This window comes from Hippocampus bargibanti, linkage group LG14 (genome assembly GCF_051943395.1).
Source record: "Hippocampus bargibanti isolate YZ-2025 linkage group LG14, ASM5194339v1, whole genome shotgun sequence".
In the NCBI taxonomy this organism is placed as follows: domain Eukaryota; kingdom Metazoa; phylum Chordata; class Actinopteri; order Syngnathiformes; family Syngnathidae; genus Hippocampus; species Hippocampus bargibanti.
Window position 1 is genome coordinate 21,495,963 of NC_142747.1, and position 18,464 is coordinate 21,514,426.

General features: G+C 47.4%; 1 protein-coding gene across 1 annotated transcript; it reads left to right on the forward strand.

Moving 5' to 3' along the window:
* On the forward strand, positions 1-18,160 carry LOC148888858 (period circadian protein homolog 2-like). The gene is given in 24 exon segments (XM_089013804.1): positions 1-152; positions 2,693-3,171; positions 4,337-4,429; positions 4,718-4,872; positions 5,015-5,136; positions 6,081-6,282; positions 7,115-7,166; positions 7,301-7,443; positions 8,065-8,143; positions 8,219-8,325; positions 8,437-8,590; positions 9,484-9,592; positions 9,681-9,939; positions 10,826-10,949; positions 11,020-11,159; positions 11,845-12,042; positions 12,189-12,422; positions 12,981-13,124; positions 13,127-13,319; positions 13,360-13,822; positions 14,131-14,305; positions 14,388-14,610; positions 15,411-15,561; positions 15,647-18,160. Coding segments are annotated over 23 exon segments (4,104 nt in total). The 5' UTR covers positions 1-152; positions 2,693-2,743; the 3' UTR covers positions 15,803-18,160.
* Positions 18,161-18,464: the final 304 nt, after the last annotated feature.

Consider the following 18,464-nt stretch of genomic DNA (forward strand, 5'->3'; position numbering starts at 1 on the left):
GGAGGGAGCCCGTCTGACCGCCGGTGGCTGACTGACTTCTCCCATTGAGGACGACCGAGCTAGCTTTCCGCGCAGCTTCTTGTCGCCTTTCGCCTTCATTTACGAATGACGCAAGACGCATCCATAAAAGGGAACTTATTGTGATCAACCGGGTGAGTCGGTGCTTAAATTCCTCGTCGCGCACAATGTAAAAGCGTAAAAATAAGTTGCATAACTAAACGTGTTCTGCGCATGCGCGGCCGTTTCGCTTGCTCTACTTTTTGGACTTTTAAAAGGCAAAAATGACATTTTATCACCGCGTGAATTCCCACGGAGGCGGTTGGGCTCCGTTCGCACGACGTGAGCCGTCTGGGTTTATCCAAATGTTCTTTATACGTCTGTTTTTGGGCAGGAAGGGTCATTTTACATAACTGTGTCAGTGTACCGTGCTGCGGATTGCAGGTCAACGTGTGTGGATTGTGAATAGCAGGTCAGTGTGGGTGAGGGGAGAAAATCACCTTCTTTGGGTTTTTTTTTTTACCCATTTACGGTGCTTTAATCCTCCATTTTCTGGCACGCAATTGAACTTTAAAATGTTACAATGCGAAATCATCGATGTCCCGTCAATATAATCTGACAATGACGTGTTTGGTGGCTAGCCTTGATGACACGAAATGAAACATGAAAATGTTGGAAGATAGCTGATTGAAATGGGCCATTCTGCCGCCGCGTGACGGCAAAATGCTCAGATTAGGAATGATTCAAGTGTGTGTGTGTGTGTGTGTGTATACTCGAATGTGTGTCGAAATTGTTAATGTGTGTGTGTGTGTGTGTGTGTATGTATACGTACTCGAACGTGTGTATATATGTGTGTGTACATGTGTCTATATGGGCTTTAATATGTGTGCGTGTGACTGTATACGTGTATATATGCAGTATGTGCCAATAATGTGTGTGTGTTTTTAACAGTGGTGTTTACACGCACTTTGCATTTGTTTTATAATGCAGGAAGCCACTTAGAGGGATGTATCCATATAGTTTGTATGGAAATAAATGTAAATGTTAAATTGCTTAAAAGTTTGTAAATATACAAAGTCTTTGGCTAAACAAGACGCAGACGTTTGTAAATTTGTGTTTGTGGGACTTTGACTTTTATTCTGGAAAATGGTGTCATCAATGTGCCGAGAAAGTAACGGTGGCCGATGATGCATTTGGTTTTCTGAAACAACAGACACTAAATTGGAGCTGCATTGGGTCCAAATCCATGTGACCGCCCGCCCGCCTGCAGCAGCAGCAGCAGCAGCCGTTGTTGTATAATGCAGCTTGAGCCTCTTGAGTGATGATGCAGAGCTGCAAAAGCGCGACACTACACTACACTACAGTACAGTACTTTCATGATGTCATTGTGAGAGTTATGCAGTTGTGAGCTCGTTCCAAGTGGACGCTGAGGCTTTTTCCTTTGGAATGTTTTTTTTTTTCTTTGTCATTGGTTGTGTGTTCTTTTTGGGAGTGCAAAGTTTTATCCATGTTCTTGTTGTCTCTGAAATCTTACTTGATTGTCTGCCCTTTTTAAGCAGCATCTCGTGTTGTTTTGTATCAGATTTTTAGACAGCCATACCAAGGGTAAATTTGATTATTATTATTATTATTATATGTTGTTGTTTTTGTCTTCTTCTGTTGAATGTACCGTACCATGTTTTCCTCAATTTTTTTTTGTGGTGTGAGAGACTGTTAATTTGATAGACAGTTTATGAATCATTTGATTATATTGGTTCATGTTTGGGTGGATTTATAAGTTTCAACAATGTACAATATCATACGTTATACATATGTTATGTATTTATTTATTTATTAATTTGAGAGGAAAGGAGAGTGTTTGTTACCGATTTGCTAACACGGCCGTAACCTGTTGACAAGGGTTGCTTCGGACTGCCTATTGGCTGCAGCCAGTAGGCGCTTTACTCTGATCGCAACTTCGGAGCGTGTCAAAAGCAGCGCGGTCTTTGGTTGCTTGAAAGTGATTGTACAGTGATAGCTCATCTTACAAACTTCATTGGTTTGTGCGTAAGGCAAAAGATTTGTCTGCCAAACATTTAGTTCCCATAGGAAACCATTAAAATGACACTAATCCGTTCCCATAAAACCTCATTTTCTTCTAAATAAGCCTTAAAACTACACTTAAAAAATATATCTTATTTTATGTATAATAAATGTGCTATGGTATTGTAATTAAAGAAATAAACTGTACTGTATAATGAAGTTTTTTTATCGACCTTTGTGATGGTGGCTGTCAATGGATGGTAGCAACGGTCGACTTAGCGTAATGGTACTGGGACACACCTCGTTGGTATTTTTCGATGATCTCCTTCCTCTGCTCGACCGGCATTTTCTTTTGTGTCCTCTTCGGCTTAACACGAGCCTGTGGTGGGGTCTTTTTTGCTCCCGTAATAGCAAAAGTACTCCACTTGATAAAAAAAAAACACGCCTGCACTGAGTGCACTCAGAGGAAGCGGGTGTGGAAAACTAGTCCGCCAGCCACCGTGGCGCTGTTCGACCGTGCGGTTTGGTGTTCATCTGCCGAAAAGTAGTTGGGATCGCTCGCAGTCATGACCACTGACTTTTTCATGACAGGTTTCTCTTCACCGTTATTGATTGCTGCTTTCTTTAGGCTTGGGCGTGACCAAATAAATGTCCACGTTCCCCTTTCGTGTAGGGCTTCCGTTTGCGGTTGCTGACACGAAGAAGGCAACCTCGACCCCATTGCATGTCAGAGAAGAGTGACCGTCAGCCTTACCGCTATTCCAGCCCGGACGGGCGGCAACGGGCCATCCTTCAAGCGGACGGAGGAAACGTCTCCGCCGTCGGCCAACTGCACCTCATGGCCAGCAGTTGCGGCAGGAGGGACGGGGGCGACGCGGAGCCCGAGTTGGCCTTGGCCTCGGAAGGGAGCGACAGCGGCCAGGAGCACCCCGCCTCGCCCGCCTCGCCCGCCTCGCCCGCTTCCCCGCACGACGAAAGGAAGCGCACCCGCTTGCACGAAGACGCGGAGATGGCGGGTTCCAGCGGAAGCGGGACGGAATCCCATGGCAACGAATCGCACGGAAACGAGTCTCAGGGCAACGAATCTGTGGGCAGCTCCAATGGAAATGGCAAGGATTCGGCGCTCCACGAGTCATCGGGAAGCAACAAGAGGTGAAAGAAAGCACTCACTCGTGGCAAAAATGTTCCGGCGTTTTTCTTGAAGCGCACCATCTCGCCGGTGGAAGTACGGATCATTACATGTAACAGACGCGGCCATTTCCCTTCCGTGAGTCACGGCTGCTAAAGTGTCTGTCCGCCCTGTTCGCGTTGAAGATGACGGCCGTTGCCGCAGACAGAATTGCTTTGATTCACCAGCAACTTGATTCGACTCAACGTCTTCAAGCGGTGCCTGTGGAGTCGCCCACTATTAACTAACAGACACTTTATTTCTCCATCACGTCCACTTATCAGCCGGCCCGACTGCCTTGTACCGATGCTTTTGCAATTTGACATTTAAGAACGTTGACTTCCTGTATTGACTTTGGATGCTGGACAATCCGTTTGGATCGTGAGCGTCACACTGACTTTTGACAATATAAACAACCTAAATGACGACAACATATGCATATGCACAGTTCAGCAACTGCATTTGCATATCCTCACATTTCAGTATTTTATGAATATTCCTGTTTTTCATGAAAAATATCTATCAGTTTTTAACTCGTTCACTGCCAGACGATGTGCAAAAATGTGCCCCTGCCAGTGCCAGGGTTTTTGTCATTTTCACTCCAATTCCAGAATATTGAGTTTTAGGACTACGTAAACGTTGAATGCTGCGGAAAAAAAGCTTAGACTGTCTTCTCATCAGAAAAGAAGTTAATTCCTAAGTCATATGGGTCAGGAGTTACTTGAGCTTGAATTGGGGGCGGCTGTACAAAATACAATACAGATGCTCACCCACTTAGGAACATTCAAGTTATGAACGACGGGACATACAAACATTTTTGCTCTCTCTCCGGTACATCTCTTTCTGGAGCATATCTTTTATTAAATGTACAGGTTACTTATTCAAGCCTTAAACATACGCCTTTGACATACATTCCATAGAAAATATAGCAGTGAAGCAACTTAACGAACAAATTCAACTTCGGAACAACCATTGGGAACATATCTCTTTTGTAAGTTGGGGAGCGTATTGATTGATATAGCGCAAGAAAAAGCAAAGGCCAATCAAATTTGGGAATGGCGGCGGCGAAAAACAAATTGGGAATCCGTTTGTGCGCGGTGACTTTTGGGCGGGCCTACGCGGTCACTAACGTGTTGTCGAATGTTGTAGCTCCAACTCTCACAGCCCGTCGCCACCCAGCAGCTCCAACGCCTTCAGTCTGGTGAGCTCTGAGCAGGACAACCCGTCCACCAGCGGTTGCAGGTACGTGTGCGCCTTCAACGCATTCGTCGCTCCCCAACTTCAACTGCACGCCAGCTTGTCGTTGCTTAGTCCCGTTTGCGTCCCTTTGCTCCTTTGGCTCTTTTGATTCGTCCGCGTGCACTTGTCACTCACGTCGACTCGCCTCAGCGCTAGCCGTCGTCGTCATTTCCTCCGCCGCTTTAAACATCCGCTCAAGTATCGCGTGCCAGTATCGCTGAGACTCTTTTCTCTCTTTCTTTTCTTCTTCTTCTTCTTCTCTGATGCACGTGAATTTGTTTGGCTCTGCAGCAGCGAACAGTCGGCCAAAGCCAAGACGCAGAAGGAGCTTTTCAAAACCCTGAAGGAGCTGAAAATGCATTTGCCGACGGAGAAGAGGAGCAAGGGCAAGTCCACCACGGTCAACACGCTCAGATATGCTCTCCGGTGTGTCAAGCAGGTGAAAGGTAAGATGCCATCTCACGTGGCTCGCTCAACGACAACGGCGCCAAATCACAATTGGTTTTGAGAGTTGAGCAAATGCCGTCCTGCGCCAACTTGTACAATGACGGCTTTATAGTTGTTGTTTTGTTCATTCTCCCTTTCCAGCCAATGAGGAATATTACCAGATGCTAATGACCAATGACAGCCAACCGCCTGGCTTTGAAGTGCCGTCTTACACCATTGAGGAAATCAACAGCATCACTTCTGAATACACCCTCAGAAACACTGTAAGTACTTTGGGCTTCGTGTGGATTAGTTTGCCATCGAATGTTGCCCTTGTACAAAATTGCCACGGCCTTTTAGATAGTTATCAAAGGCGGGCCGTGCATGTGCGCTCCTAGGCCTTCAGTAGTGCCACGTCTGAATCACTACGCAGCTGCGAGTGCGGTGTGATTTACCACACGTCCACTAGAGGGTGCCGTTGGCCAGGAAATAACTTGAAGAAATGTAGGAAATATTGTCATGGAACTGTTCAAAGTTTTACTATGAACATGTCGATTCGTGATAACCTCATCAAATTGGAATATTTGCTATTTTTTTGCTAGCTTCGGAGCTGTCCAACCTTTCTTAACGATGTCCTTTATTTTTCTTTAAACGTCCATCTTGAAAATGGCTTTAACAGTATATCTGCAACCAAATCCATTTCTTCTTCTCCTGCGGCCATCGTGGCTTGTCAAACCCGCTATTAAATCGACACAAAAATAGGTTTGCTTTTGCAGCTCCCTACAGATACAGTGTGCTAGCTCTGGTCAGTATGCGCTTATCACTAGCGGCCACTGATACTATGATTGGCTAGTGACTAGCCAATCATAGTATCAGTGCCAGCGCCTTCCAGTTGGCCTTGGGTTGCCAACTTGAACTCTGATTGGTTAAAGCAAAAGTTTGATGCGGCAGGGCCTGCAGAACTGATTGTGAAGGCTTCCGGGTAGATTTCGGGACCTGGTAACAAATGATGGCTGGAATGTGATTGGCTAAATGCTTAAATACGAAGGCGCACAATGAGGGAAAAGTCTGTGATTCAGATATGTTTTGGCCAGCAAAGAAGGCCTCGCAGGCCCTGACGGCCCACCGCTGATATTTATAATGATGTCTGTTCTGTTTTGTTTTTTTTTTGCTGATGTTTTTCTTTTGAAGTTTCTAAGCGTCCAGCAATGCACTTTGTGTTTTCCAGGACATATTTGCCGTGGCCGTGTCACTCATCACGGGAAAAATCGTTTACATCTCGGATCAGGCTGCGACCATCTTAAACTGCAAGCGTGAAGTGTTCCACAATGCCAAGTTTGTGGAATTCTTGACCCCTCAGGATGTGAGCGTGTTCTACAGCTTCACCACGCCGTACCGCTTGCCTTCGTGGAGCATGTGCACCGGCGCAGGTAACGGCAATTTCCAAAGTGGTCCGGGGGCGTTGCGCTTGAACACGTTGCCGCCATCTGCCACCAACGGGCACGTTGAAACCCAAATCTCACCGCCTTCACACATGTTTCAAAAAAAAGAAATCATCCATTTTCTCCCCACATGAGCCACCCACCCACTCACACATGCCCGCCCGCCCGCCCGTCCGTACACACATAACACATATTTGATTTCCAGGAGCAATATAACCCACACGGACAGACACCTGCCACACTGTTTTTTGTATTAGATGCTGTTTATTCTGGCTATTCACATGCCCTCCATAATTCGTAGCATTTTTTTAAGCGTCTCATAAATATGTCTATTTTTTTCAATCATACCGGACCAAAATAAACTTTTAAAAAGAGACAAAAATGTAACACTTAATTTAAGTGCATTTAGGTGAGAAAAAAAATGCCATTAATAAATAATGAATTGACATAAAGTCAACAGAAGAGCGTCTAATGTAATTTTTTTGCAAGATGGGAGAGTCCACAAAGAGTGATTTTTGCCCATTCCTCTCTGGATTGGATTGCATTTCATATCTGCAAAGTTATGGAAGGAAGAGGAAAGGAAAGAAAGAAGTAGAAAACAAAATACAGGAGCTGCTGGAAAGGCAGCCACTCTGGCAGCGCCGTCTTGAAGTCAAAACGACAGCAAAAACGTATTTCTTCTTTTCCTTTTGGCTTTTGCCTTCAACGGGTCGCCGCGGCCAATCGGTGTCCTCCATAAAAGAAGGACAAAAAGAAAATAGCAAACTGAGAAGACAAAGACGCAGTCATTCAATGTTCTCCGCCCATCTGCCTTATTCAGAGTCGTCTCCCACGGAGTGCACGCAGGAGAAATCCTTCTTTTGCCGCGTCAGGTGAGCGAGAGCGCAGAGCAGCACATTTTATGATTCATCGATTTCTGCTCCAACAATCAGAGTGCAAATCTGCTTGTTATTGGAACGGAACAAAACTAAACTGAGATGCTTCCGTACGTGCGTATGTGTTTCAGCGGTGGAAAGGAGCACTACGGGGATGTCCAATATTACCCTTTCCGCATGACTCCTTATCTCATGAAAGTCCAAGATGCAGAATTGTCTGAGGAGCACTTCTGCTGCCTCCTGCTGGCAGAGAGGGTCCATTCCGGCTATGAAGGTGAGAGGATTGGCCCGTTATTACGACAGTCATGCCAACTTCATTGCTTCCCACAAAGTGTGTGGAAGGCCAAAAGTTCATCTGACAAGCACAAGAAACCTCTTGATGATATCCGAGTGAAGTTGCCGTGCTTTCCTCTGCGATAATACCCTTCCTCGCACTGTCCCCTGCGAGCTGCTTTTCATTCATCCAAATCAACAGAAGTTTTTCAACCTCTTCTATTGCCTGAGACCGTTGCTTACGAAAACACCCTTAGCCACACGTAGCAATGGTCCACTTAGCATACCGGTAGTGGGGCGCGACGTCACACAAACGCACACCTCGTTGGTGTTTTTCCATCATCTCCTTCTTCTGCTCGACCGTCATTTTCTTTTGTGTCATCTTTGGATTAACGCTAGCCTATGGTGGGGTATGTTTTGTTGCCATAATAGCCACTCGATAACAATCCACGTCTGCACTGAGTGCACTGAAAGAAAGTTCGTAAACTAAAGCGTTCGTAAGTCGAGGTATCAGTCTACTTGACAGATTTGACAAGGTTCATTTTAATGATGAAAAATGAACTTTACCCCCCCCCCCCCCATCCGTGATTGAAGCATATCTCTTTTTTTTTTCTCCCGGTAGCACCCAGAATCCCCCCCGACAAGCGCATCTTCACCACCACACACACGCCAAACTGCGTTTTTCAGGACGTGGATGAAAGGTGAGTAAGACGAGGCCTTTTTGTGCATGACCTTTTGTCGCTTTTGGGGAAAAAACTTTGTAAATCTCCCGTCAGGGCTGTCCCGCTGCTGGGTTACCTCCCCCAGGATTTGATCGGAACACCCGTGCTGCTCAATTTGCACCCTAGCGATCGGCCTGTCATGCTAGCTGTGCATCGCAAGAGTAAGTAGGCTCCTTCCTTCGTTCATTACCACGACGACATTTCTGTCCCCCCAAAAAAAATGTATTTTGCAAGTGGAGCATCTCACGGGCTTTGTTTGCCTTCACCGACAGTTCTGAAGTATGCCGGTCAACCCTTTGATCACTCCTCGATACGTTTCTGTGCAAGAAACGGGGAATACATCACAATTGACACCAGTTGGTCCAGCTTCGTCAACCCCTGGAGCCGCAAAGTTTCCTTTGTCATCGGCAGGCATAAAGTCCGCATGTACGTTTGTCCGCATTATGCCTCCCTTTTTTCATGGCCAATTTAGATTTTCAGCACCAAATCTGCCAACATTACAGCATACTAATGTGAAAAATTTCACTCATTCACTGCCAGACATGTGAAAAATGTTTCCACTCTCGTGCCAGAGTTTTGTCATTGTCACTTGAATTCAAGGGCGCGCAGAATAGTTAGTTTTAAACAGTAATGTTGTGCAAGAAACCTTAGATTCTACCGGAAACAAATTCCTTGTGTGTTCTACATACTTGGCAATAAAGATGATTCTGATTCTGGAGTTATCTGAGATTGAAATGGGGGCAGCTGTCCAAAATACAATGCAATACATACATTGTACATATTGGTTTACGTATATAGCGCGTTAACAACAACTGAAGCTGTAACAAAGTGCCAACTTGGACCAAAGGCAAATGCTGCCCCCTTGCGGAAGGGAAAAACATTGCCAGAGGTCTGACCTGCACTTTATCGGCATCCAATCATGATCACCCACACACAAAAAAATATCCTGTGACTGTAAAGTGTCCTTTAGAGTTTTGAAAGGCTCTTATAAATTAAAATGATTATTATTCTTCAAGAAACAAAAGCCAAACACATTCGAGAATGGCACTTTACGTCATATTTTCACGAATGAGTTAAGAAGAGCATTCGATAATCGTGCCTTCAGTCCTTATGTTTCCAATTGGTTGGGCAGTCAATTTAATAGCAAATCGATATTTATTATGGATATCCAACGCATCATATCGCATGAATCGGGTGCGGAAATTTGCTTGCGCCACATCTCAACTCTATATTGTCATTGCATAGATAGCATGGACTAATAGAAGTGGGCCATTTTCAAGATACACGCTTTTGACTGACGCGTGCGGCTTTATTTTCAGGGGCCCCGTGAATGAAGATGTTTTTGCAGCGCTGGCTTTCAGTGAAGGGAAGACGATGGACTCCGACATCCAAGAAATCAGTGAGCAGATCCACAGGCTACTCTTACAAGTACGTACGCGAGCCACGCCACGCCACGCCACGCGCTTTCTGGAAACACACTTCCTTCAAGTTGTCTAAATGACGCTTCTATCCTTAGCCGGTTCACAACATGGCATCCGGCGGTTACGGCAGCAACGCTTCCCACGAACAACAGGCGAGCAACGGCTCGTCCGGCGAAAGCAACGGCAACGCCATCGGCGAGGAGACGGGCAAAGCCAAGCCCGCCAGGACATTCCAAGAAATTTGTAAAGGAGTTCACATGCTCAAGAACCAAGACTCCCAGCTGTGCCTGCGCTCCCCTCCGCCGTCACCGGCGCCGTACCCGCCGTCCAAGGCCGAAAAGAAAACCGCTGACGGTGAGCCGACTTCAATCTTTTTGCATTTGAAGCTTCGCTGGCTTCCCTCCGTTCAAGTGGTGCCATTCAAGAGACCAAAAATTGCGTTCAAACACGTACCGGACTGGGTGCCTTCAATTGAGGAAAAATCCCAACACGGATCCGACAAGACAAGTTCCTTCCGCTCAAGTGGATTTTTATTTTGAAATCACCTAAATTAAACATCTCACTATGTTTTTTTTTTCTCGCTGTAATATCATTCATATTTTTGTATAAACATTATACATTGTCAGAACACAAATTCAAATTCTTTTTTTTTTTTTTTTTTTGTGCTAAATTCTATTTTCGACGGCAAAAAAAGCCACAATGCTCTACAACAAAGAACATACCGCTTACATCCGACTTACGGCCCGCTCGACTTGCGACCAGCCGTACTTGCGACCGCGACCTCCAGACCCTGTTTTTCAAATGTTGATTCTACGTCTGGCGCCGCAACGCGCTAGCAGGCCGGCAACGCGGAGGACAATTTTGGCCAGCCGGCCAGCCAGCAGTCCTTTAGCCTCCGAGTTTCTATTCAACATTTGGAATGTGTTTTGACTTAGGACCGTTTGGTCGGAATGGAACTCGGTCGTAAGTCGGATGCTACCTGTACTTGATTATTGCTCGAAATATGTTGTAACTTGTTCAAAGTATTCAGGTTTACATGTGAAATTTTGTTCATAAAATTGCGCAATGAAATATTACACGCGCGCGCGCGCGCATGTATTTTTTCTCAGTAAGTAAGGAAGGAAAAATGGAGGCGTTACTAAGGTCACAGTGTCTCGCAGGTTGACAGGTATGAATGATACTAGTTGCGTATTATGTGTCGTTCTGACATGAGCTTTGCATTGATTTTCTGCAACGACAGCGTTACAAAAGAGCCCAGTGGTGCGTCTGAAGGATTCGGCACCGAAAGACATGGATGAATTCACCTTTAAAGACCAGAGCGTCTGCTCCTACCAGCAGATTAGTTGCCTCGACAGCGTTATCCGGTAAGTCTTTTGTCTTGTGTGTCATATTTGCATTGAAGATTTACACGAGTCTACGGTACCCTTTTTGCAGCTATCTGGAGAGTTGTAACGTCCCCATCACGGTGAAGAGGAAGTACCAGTTCTCTTCAAACACCACCTCCTCCAACTCGGATGATGACAAAAAGTGTACAGAGGGCGCCGTCCGCCGAGCGCCTGCTGGTTCAAATACGGGTATGTGTTAATCATTTAAGGAAGTTGCACACACACACGACACACACGGAACAGTTGACAAAATTCCCAGATTGCCGTGGTTTTTTTTCGGTTCTTGGGTAAAGTACACGTTTAGAAACAAGTCAACAATGTCTTGAAAAGTGAGCGTATTTTCCAGTGTCCCAAAAAAGCCTTGATTTTCTTCAAAAGACAACCCTGCGCCTTATATGGATTGGATTGGATTTGCCTTTATTAGTCAACCCTTTATTAGTATGTGAAGTCATATTGTCTTATGTTTGGAAAACGTTGCTATATTTATATGTTACATTTGTTCTTTTTTTTTCATTCATTGAAGGTGTGCCTTATAGTCCAGTGCACCTGACACACATTGCCAGAGATCTGGCCGGCGCTTTATCGGCACCCAAGCACGAAAAACCCAACCTCAAACTAATTCTGGAATGGCGCTGTAATTTCTTAATTGAGAATATGGAGGAATTGTGTGACTTTTCACAAGGGGCTCAGATATCACGACCGCTGGATTAAAAATATGGCCGTATAGACGCACGCGCATTGGATGTTGCAGCGCAGCAAGAAGACTTGAGAGAGTTCCCTTTTTTTGTTTGTTTCTGGGAATGCAAGCTCTTTTCTTGGATTTTGCCACCAACGATGTGTGACTCGTCCGTCCGTCCGTCCGTCGTCTTTTTAGATTCTTTGATGGTCGAGGCCCAGCCTGGATTGTCAAACACGAAAGCGCTGAAGAAGTCTGAAGCCGCAGCGGTTGGAGCGCCAATGGGAGCCCTTCCTTTAGCCAGCAAGGCAGAAAGTGTGGTGTCAATCACATCTCAGTGTAGCTATAGCAGCACCATTGTGCACGTGGGAGACAAGAAGCCTCAAGCCGAGTCTGGTGAGTGGGATACTTCAACTTACAAAGAACCTAATCGCAACGTAGTGGTTAAGAGAAGGAGAGAGTAAGAGCAGCATAGGGGTAGGAAGTAGTTCATTGCCCTGCTCCGAATGACCGACGGCTCCCAAAAATCCGTGTCTTGGCAGAAATGGTTGAGGACGTGGCGGAGAGTCCGGCCGTCGGCATCGTGGTGTCGCCGCTGAGCCAAGAGAAGGAGGCCTACAAGCGCTTGGGGCTGACCAAGCAGGTGCTGGCTGCCCATACGCAGAAAGAAGAGCAGGCCTTCCTCAGCCGCTGCCGACAACTCTGTAAAGCCAGGACCTTGCGCAAGGAGCGTTCCGGACACCTGCGCGGGCACAAGGGGCCCGGCGATCCTGAAGGTAAGCGCCCCCCAAAAAAAGAAGCCTTTCTCAACCGCCACGTGACTTGCTATCCTCGCTGAAGTTGCGCCTTTCAATCGTTTTCACAGCCACTTTGCGCAACTTTGGAACCTGAAATCAACGCTTTTTTAGTCTGATTTCTTTGACTTTAGTCTGATTTTTTTATTCCTCTAGCTATCCTGCTGACTGTCTAGCTAGCTAGCTAGCTATTAGCTATACAGTTTGCCTGCTGGCTATATATATATCGCTATTAGCTAGCTTTCTATCTAAAATGAATCTGAATGACATGTTTGACTTGAATTAAAATAGTTTGTTGCTATATTATACAAATGGATTTGAGTCAAATGATGGTTTTTCATTTGCAATTGAGAAATGTCACGCTCCAATGATACATTCATTGGACGTGATTTCTCAATTTTGGTTGATTTCAATGCGTTTAGTCGAGTTGTGCAATTTGGAAGGCGGCCCCCATTTCAGAGCTTTTTTTGAATTTGGTACGATTTCATTGACGACATTGCCTTGAAATGTGCGTAACCTCCGAATGTGACCCGCCGTCAGGACTCCGGGTCGCCGCCAAACAAGGCGGCGCTCGACCAGAGACGACGGCCAAAAAGGGCAACCGCAACAGGAAGTCCAAGAAGCCCCGCGTGAAGCACCCCGAATCGTCGGACAGCGCCGCGTCCGACCGCAGACCCCGCCCCCCCTGCAGGGCCTCAACCAAACGTCGTGGTCCCCGTCGGAAGCGTCCTTGTCCGCTTTCAGCGCGTCCTACCCGGCGGCCACGGTGCCCGCCTACCAGCTGTACCCGCCGGCGGCGGCGCGGGTCCCGCCGCGTCTGGACCCCTCCCTTCCCGCCGGCTTCGTGGAGGGCCAATGCGACCAAGTCCCCGTTCAGGCCGCCGCCGCTCCTTTCGCGGCGCCCGCGGTGACACCCGGTGACGCCCGTGGTGACGCCCGTGGTGGCGCCCGTGGTGGCTTTTGTGCTCCCCAATTACCTCTTCCCTCAAATGGGGGCGTTGAGCCAAATGGGGGCGCCTCCCAGAGCGGCCTTTTTCCCGGAGCAGACTTTGACGCCGGCGCCGTCGGACGGCCGGCGGCCCTTCCAGAGCCCGCAGCCGGCGTACGCCTTGCAAACGCAGGCCGTTTTCCCCGCGCCCTTTGCGGCCCAGGCGGCGTATCCGCCGGCCCAGGCCTTCTCCTACGCCCCCAAAGGTTTATGTCCGGAGGCCAGGGAGGGGGCGGCCTCCCGCTCCTCCACGCCGGCCTCGGCCGCGCTCTTTGAGTCGCGCTGCAGCTCGCCCCTGCAGCTCAATCTGCTCAGCATGGAGGAAGGCCAACGCTCGCTGGAACGGCAGGACGGCGCCGCCGCCGCCTCGGCCAAGGCTGAAAATGTGCAGCTGGTGAGAGACGCCTTTCGTTCATTCAACACCACAACAAAAAAAGACACTTTTTCATTCATTGAAGGTGCGCCTTATATATGGAAAAAAAAGTTTGAAAAGACACCATTCGTTGGGGTGCGCCTTCTACTCCGGAAAATACCATATTGACTTTTGTCAACTATAATTCAGTCCTGTAAAAGAAAATGAGTCCGATTTGTAGCTGACTCTCAACCTCCAAAACTAACTTTCCAATCAATCGATCGACATGAAATTGGCTCTCCGTGGAGCTTTGTCGTCTTATGTTTTGTGTTGTCACTTTTCCGCCGCAGGTGAATTCTCCAGAGGACGGCGCGCATAGCGACGCTCACTCGTCCTCCTGCGACCTTCTGGATATCCTCCTTCAGGAGCAAGAGGACTCTCACTCGGGAACCGGCTCGGCAACCTCCGGGTCCACGGGATCGGGATCCCGTTGCAACGGCTGCGGTACGTCCGCAAGCGGAACAGGTTGGTCCACCTCGGCCCATCCGAGCGCCTTTTCAAGGCCGCCTTGAATTTGAAGCCAAGGTTTCCCTTCGACTCTTTGTAGGAAGCAGCAACACAAGCAAATACTTTGGCAGTATCGATTCTCTGCAACGTGAGCCAAAGAGCAAAAGCAAAGCCAGGACGAGAGGAGAAGGCCATTCGGACGGCGCCACGTCGGCCAAAGGCGAGGGCGAGCGTTTCATCAAGTATGCTCTTCAGGAGCCCCTTTGGCTGCTGATGGCCGACGCCGATGACGAGGTCATGATGACGTACCAAATGCCGTGCAGGTCAGTCCATGGCAACAAACGCTCGCTCCGGGGTTTTTGTCACTCTCACACGATACTGACTTTTAGGACTACATCGACATTGAGCGCGGCATCCAAAAACCTCTCGTCAGCTTTCGTCAGAAAAAAAAAAAGAGTTAATTCCCAAGTGGGACGGGTCTGGAGTTATATGAGCTTGAAATGAGGGTCGCTGTCAAAAATTCTATGCGATATTGCTTTATAGAGCGCTTTCGCAACAGTTGAAGCTGGAACAAAGCGCTAACGTGGAAAAAAAGGGAAATGCTGCCCCTTGGGGAAAGGTAAAAACATTGCCAGAGGCCATGGCCAGCACTTTATCGGCACCCAAACAAGAAAAAAACTAAACCGGGACAAATTTAGGAATGGCGCTCTATGTCATATTTGATACGGGTCTGGCGTCATATGAGGTGCAAGTGGCAAATGCTGCCCCCTAGTGGGAGGGAAAAAAAACGTTGGCAGAGGTTTGACCGGCGCTTTATCGGCACACGCCTTGATGCCGTCTCAAGATTTGAAAACAAATCGTGAGATTTTGAAAAGAAGTGTAAAATGTGAAGGGATGCCAGAGTTATACGCTCCCTCTTATGGGTGAGCAGCAGCATTTTGGACCAGCTGGAGGCGCTTGATGGAGGATTGGACGACTCCAAAGTAAAAGCGCATTACAGTCATGGAGCTCAGATGGGACAAAGGCACCAATGAATGAATGAATGAGAAAGGAGAAGTTTGATTTGAGCTACATGTTGTCTTTCCTTCAAAGACGGAAGGTGAAAACTTGACTTGATCCGCAGGGACATTCAGAAGGTCTTGCGTGAAGACAAGGAACGCCTGAGACAAATGCAGAAGAGCCAACCTCACTTCTCCTCAGACCAGCGCCGAGAACTCCTGGAGGAACACCCTTGGATGAGAAGAGGAGGACTACCCGCGGCCATCAACGTCAAGGTCCCGAAAACTCATTGCCGGAAAATAGTTGACGCGTACCGTCCGTCCGTCCGTCCGTGTCTGACGCCACCTTGTGTCCATTCAGGAGTGTCTGTACTGTAAAGACGCCGCGGAAGACCACATGGAGGAAAACCTTCCTGAAATGGACATCGGGGAGATGGGCGAGGAACTGAGCCAAGAATGCCAGAAGGCTAAGAGCCAATCGGAAGAGCCTCAAGCCAAGCTTGATCCCGGCTCGTGAGCCATTGCGCTAGCGCCGTTCCGGCGTTCTCAGCGCATCGGACCCTTAGCGCGCTCAGTCCTGAAACGCAGATGAACTCGAGCTGTGACGCTTGCGCGGACGCTGTGAGAGCGCGAGCGAGCGGTACTAAGCGATCGCCCGGCCGGCAGAGCAGAGAAGAGAAGAGAAGAGAAGAGAAGAGAAGAGAAGAGAAGAGAAGAGAAGAGAAGAGAAGAGAAGAGAAGAGAAGAGCCTTCGTGCTGCGCAACTGTCCCAAGTCAGTCTCGGCTACGTCAGTCGTACAGTTGGAGTGGTCCGTCCGGGAAAAGGTTTCTTCAACCGTCACTTGGGCTTCCTAGCTAGCCAATGGCTAATGAGGTGAAACCAGATCCGGGGATAGAACAATAGAGGGAATGGGGACCTATCGGACGGAGGCCATTCGGGACGTAGGCTTAGCAGCAGAACTTGAGTTCATTGACGAAGCTAGACGTCCGACACCTTTCAGACGACGGCTGAGGAAACCTTTTCCTCCATCAGTCTTAGCTATGAAATGTACACGTGTACCTGTTATTTAATCCTCCTCTCCGCTAATCTGATTTTTCTGACAGTTCATCATATGAGCACTCAAAAAACTTTTAGAAATGACTCGATTGGAGAAAGTGACAAGTAGTTGTTTTTTTTTGTGGGTGCGTGCGTGCGTGCATGTACGTCTCGGACCGTCGCGTAGCTACATTTTATTCTTGACACTCAAGTCGTCAGCCAAGTGCAGTTGAACTGCCACTTCAGTCTTTTTTGATTTTGTAGTCCACCGCCTCAACCGCACCAGGGTTACTTAAGCTACTGCCAAATCACTTCAATGTGAACATTATATGTATGCTACACCAGCAGTGTAGATGACGTCATCCGCGGGACCAAATACCGTCGCTCACTTTAGTCTCCGGGCCTAAAAATGACTCTGAAAGACGCACGACGTGGTTGACGACCGCCCGCGACGACACACGCCCAAAATATAAAATCCGTAGGAATTGAAGAATACTTTGTACTTCAAATGATATATATATTTTTTTTTTTTTCATTTGCGACAGTCAATGTTTTCCAGTGCTGTATTCAACCCTTGTGTATTCTGTGAATACAGAAAAATGCAACGAATGATGGGACCGCGGGAAAGAAATAGGCATGGAATCTTTTTGCCACACACCTTTTATTTTTCCAGTGTATAAGGCTCACAAAAAAATTGAGGTACACACACTTGTACTCACTTGTGTATCGTGTAGAGGTAGCATCCGACTTAAGACCGACTTCCATTCCGACCAAACGGCCTTAAGTCGGAATCCATTCAAAATGTTGACTAGAGACTCTGAGACTAAATATGACTGGCAGACTCCCCCCCCCCCCTCCGGTGCCATCACACGGTCGATTGCTGTACGAGAGTGACATGCTGGCTGGCCAGACGGCCAAAATTGTCGTACGCGTTGCCGGCCCGCTAGCGCGTTGCGGTGCCAGGCGTAGAATTAAAATGTTAAAAATAGGGTCTGGAGGTGGTGGTTGTAAGTACGGGTGGTCGTACGTTGAGCTGGTCGTAAGTTGGATGTTACCTGTATAAGAATGAATGAGCGAAACAGGTTCTCCAAAGATAATATCCAAATATGTAAAAGTTTTCCAAATATAAGGCACTTGACGTCGGGGGCTGCTGACAGTAGTTGCCAGACCTCAATTTGACTTGGCATATAAGGCGCAGCGTATAAGGTCATCAAATGAAGGATTTTGGGTGCGCCTTATACACGGGGAAATCTGCCATTTGGCATCAAGTAAAGAATGTGATGGGTTTGGCACCCTGGAACCAGCTCGGGTGCACAAATCACAAGGCGAGAGAGACCCAAACCCAAGGACGTCTCACTGATGACTTTTCTCATTTCTTTTCATTGGTTTCCATCCAATATGGAAGTCCATTTCCGTGGTCCTATTTGGCCCGTTTGGTTTGATGAGGAGATTTTTGGCCGCTTTGCTGGAGATGGACACTGGCCCCGCCCGTGTCACGTTACTACTGTGAACAATGAACAACTGACTGCCTGCAGAACTGTGTGCATTTGGACCATACGGAAGCGAGGGAGGTACAAATCCATCGCAAATGGGAACAAGGACAATATTTAACGCCTTACTCATCAAAGGAAGTGAATATTGAATGAATTGCACTTCTTTGGGAGGTTGCATTTACAGACGCGTGCGCTTACGTCATGTCCATCCGTGTGTGTTTTGTTGAATCTGGTTATTATTCAATATATATATATAGTGCCGTTTTGTGCATTATTGTATGTAGGGAATCTTGCGTTTGACACTTTGTTGGGATATGTTGTAATAAAATGACAACAACTATTTAAACGGTTGAGAAAGCAATTGTGTTGTCCGACAAATTCAGATTGTCCTCATTACAAGCAATATACCTGCGTGTGTGTGTGTGTGTGTTTGCGGTCCTCACTCCTGCTGTAATTTCAGTTACAAGTCCACTTTCCATTGCTTTGTTTTTGAAAGAAGTTGAAGTCGGAAACATAGTTTGGGTGACATGCGCTGTTCAAATGTAACACTCATTCTTCTCTGAAGTTCTCAGAAAGTGTGGTCCTCACTCCTTATCTGGAGTTAAGACGTTCAAACAGGAAGGCGTGCGTGCGTGCGTGCGTGCGTGTCT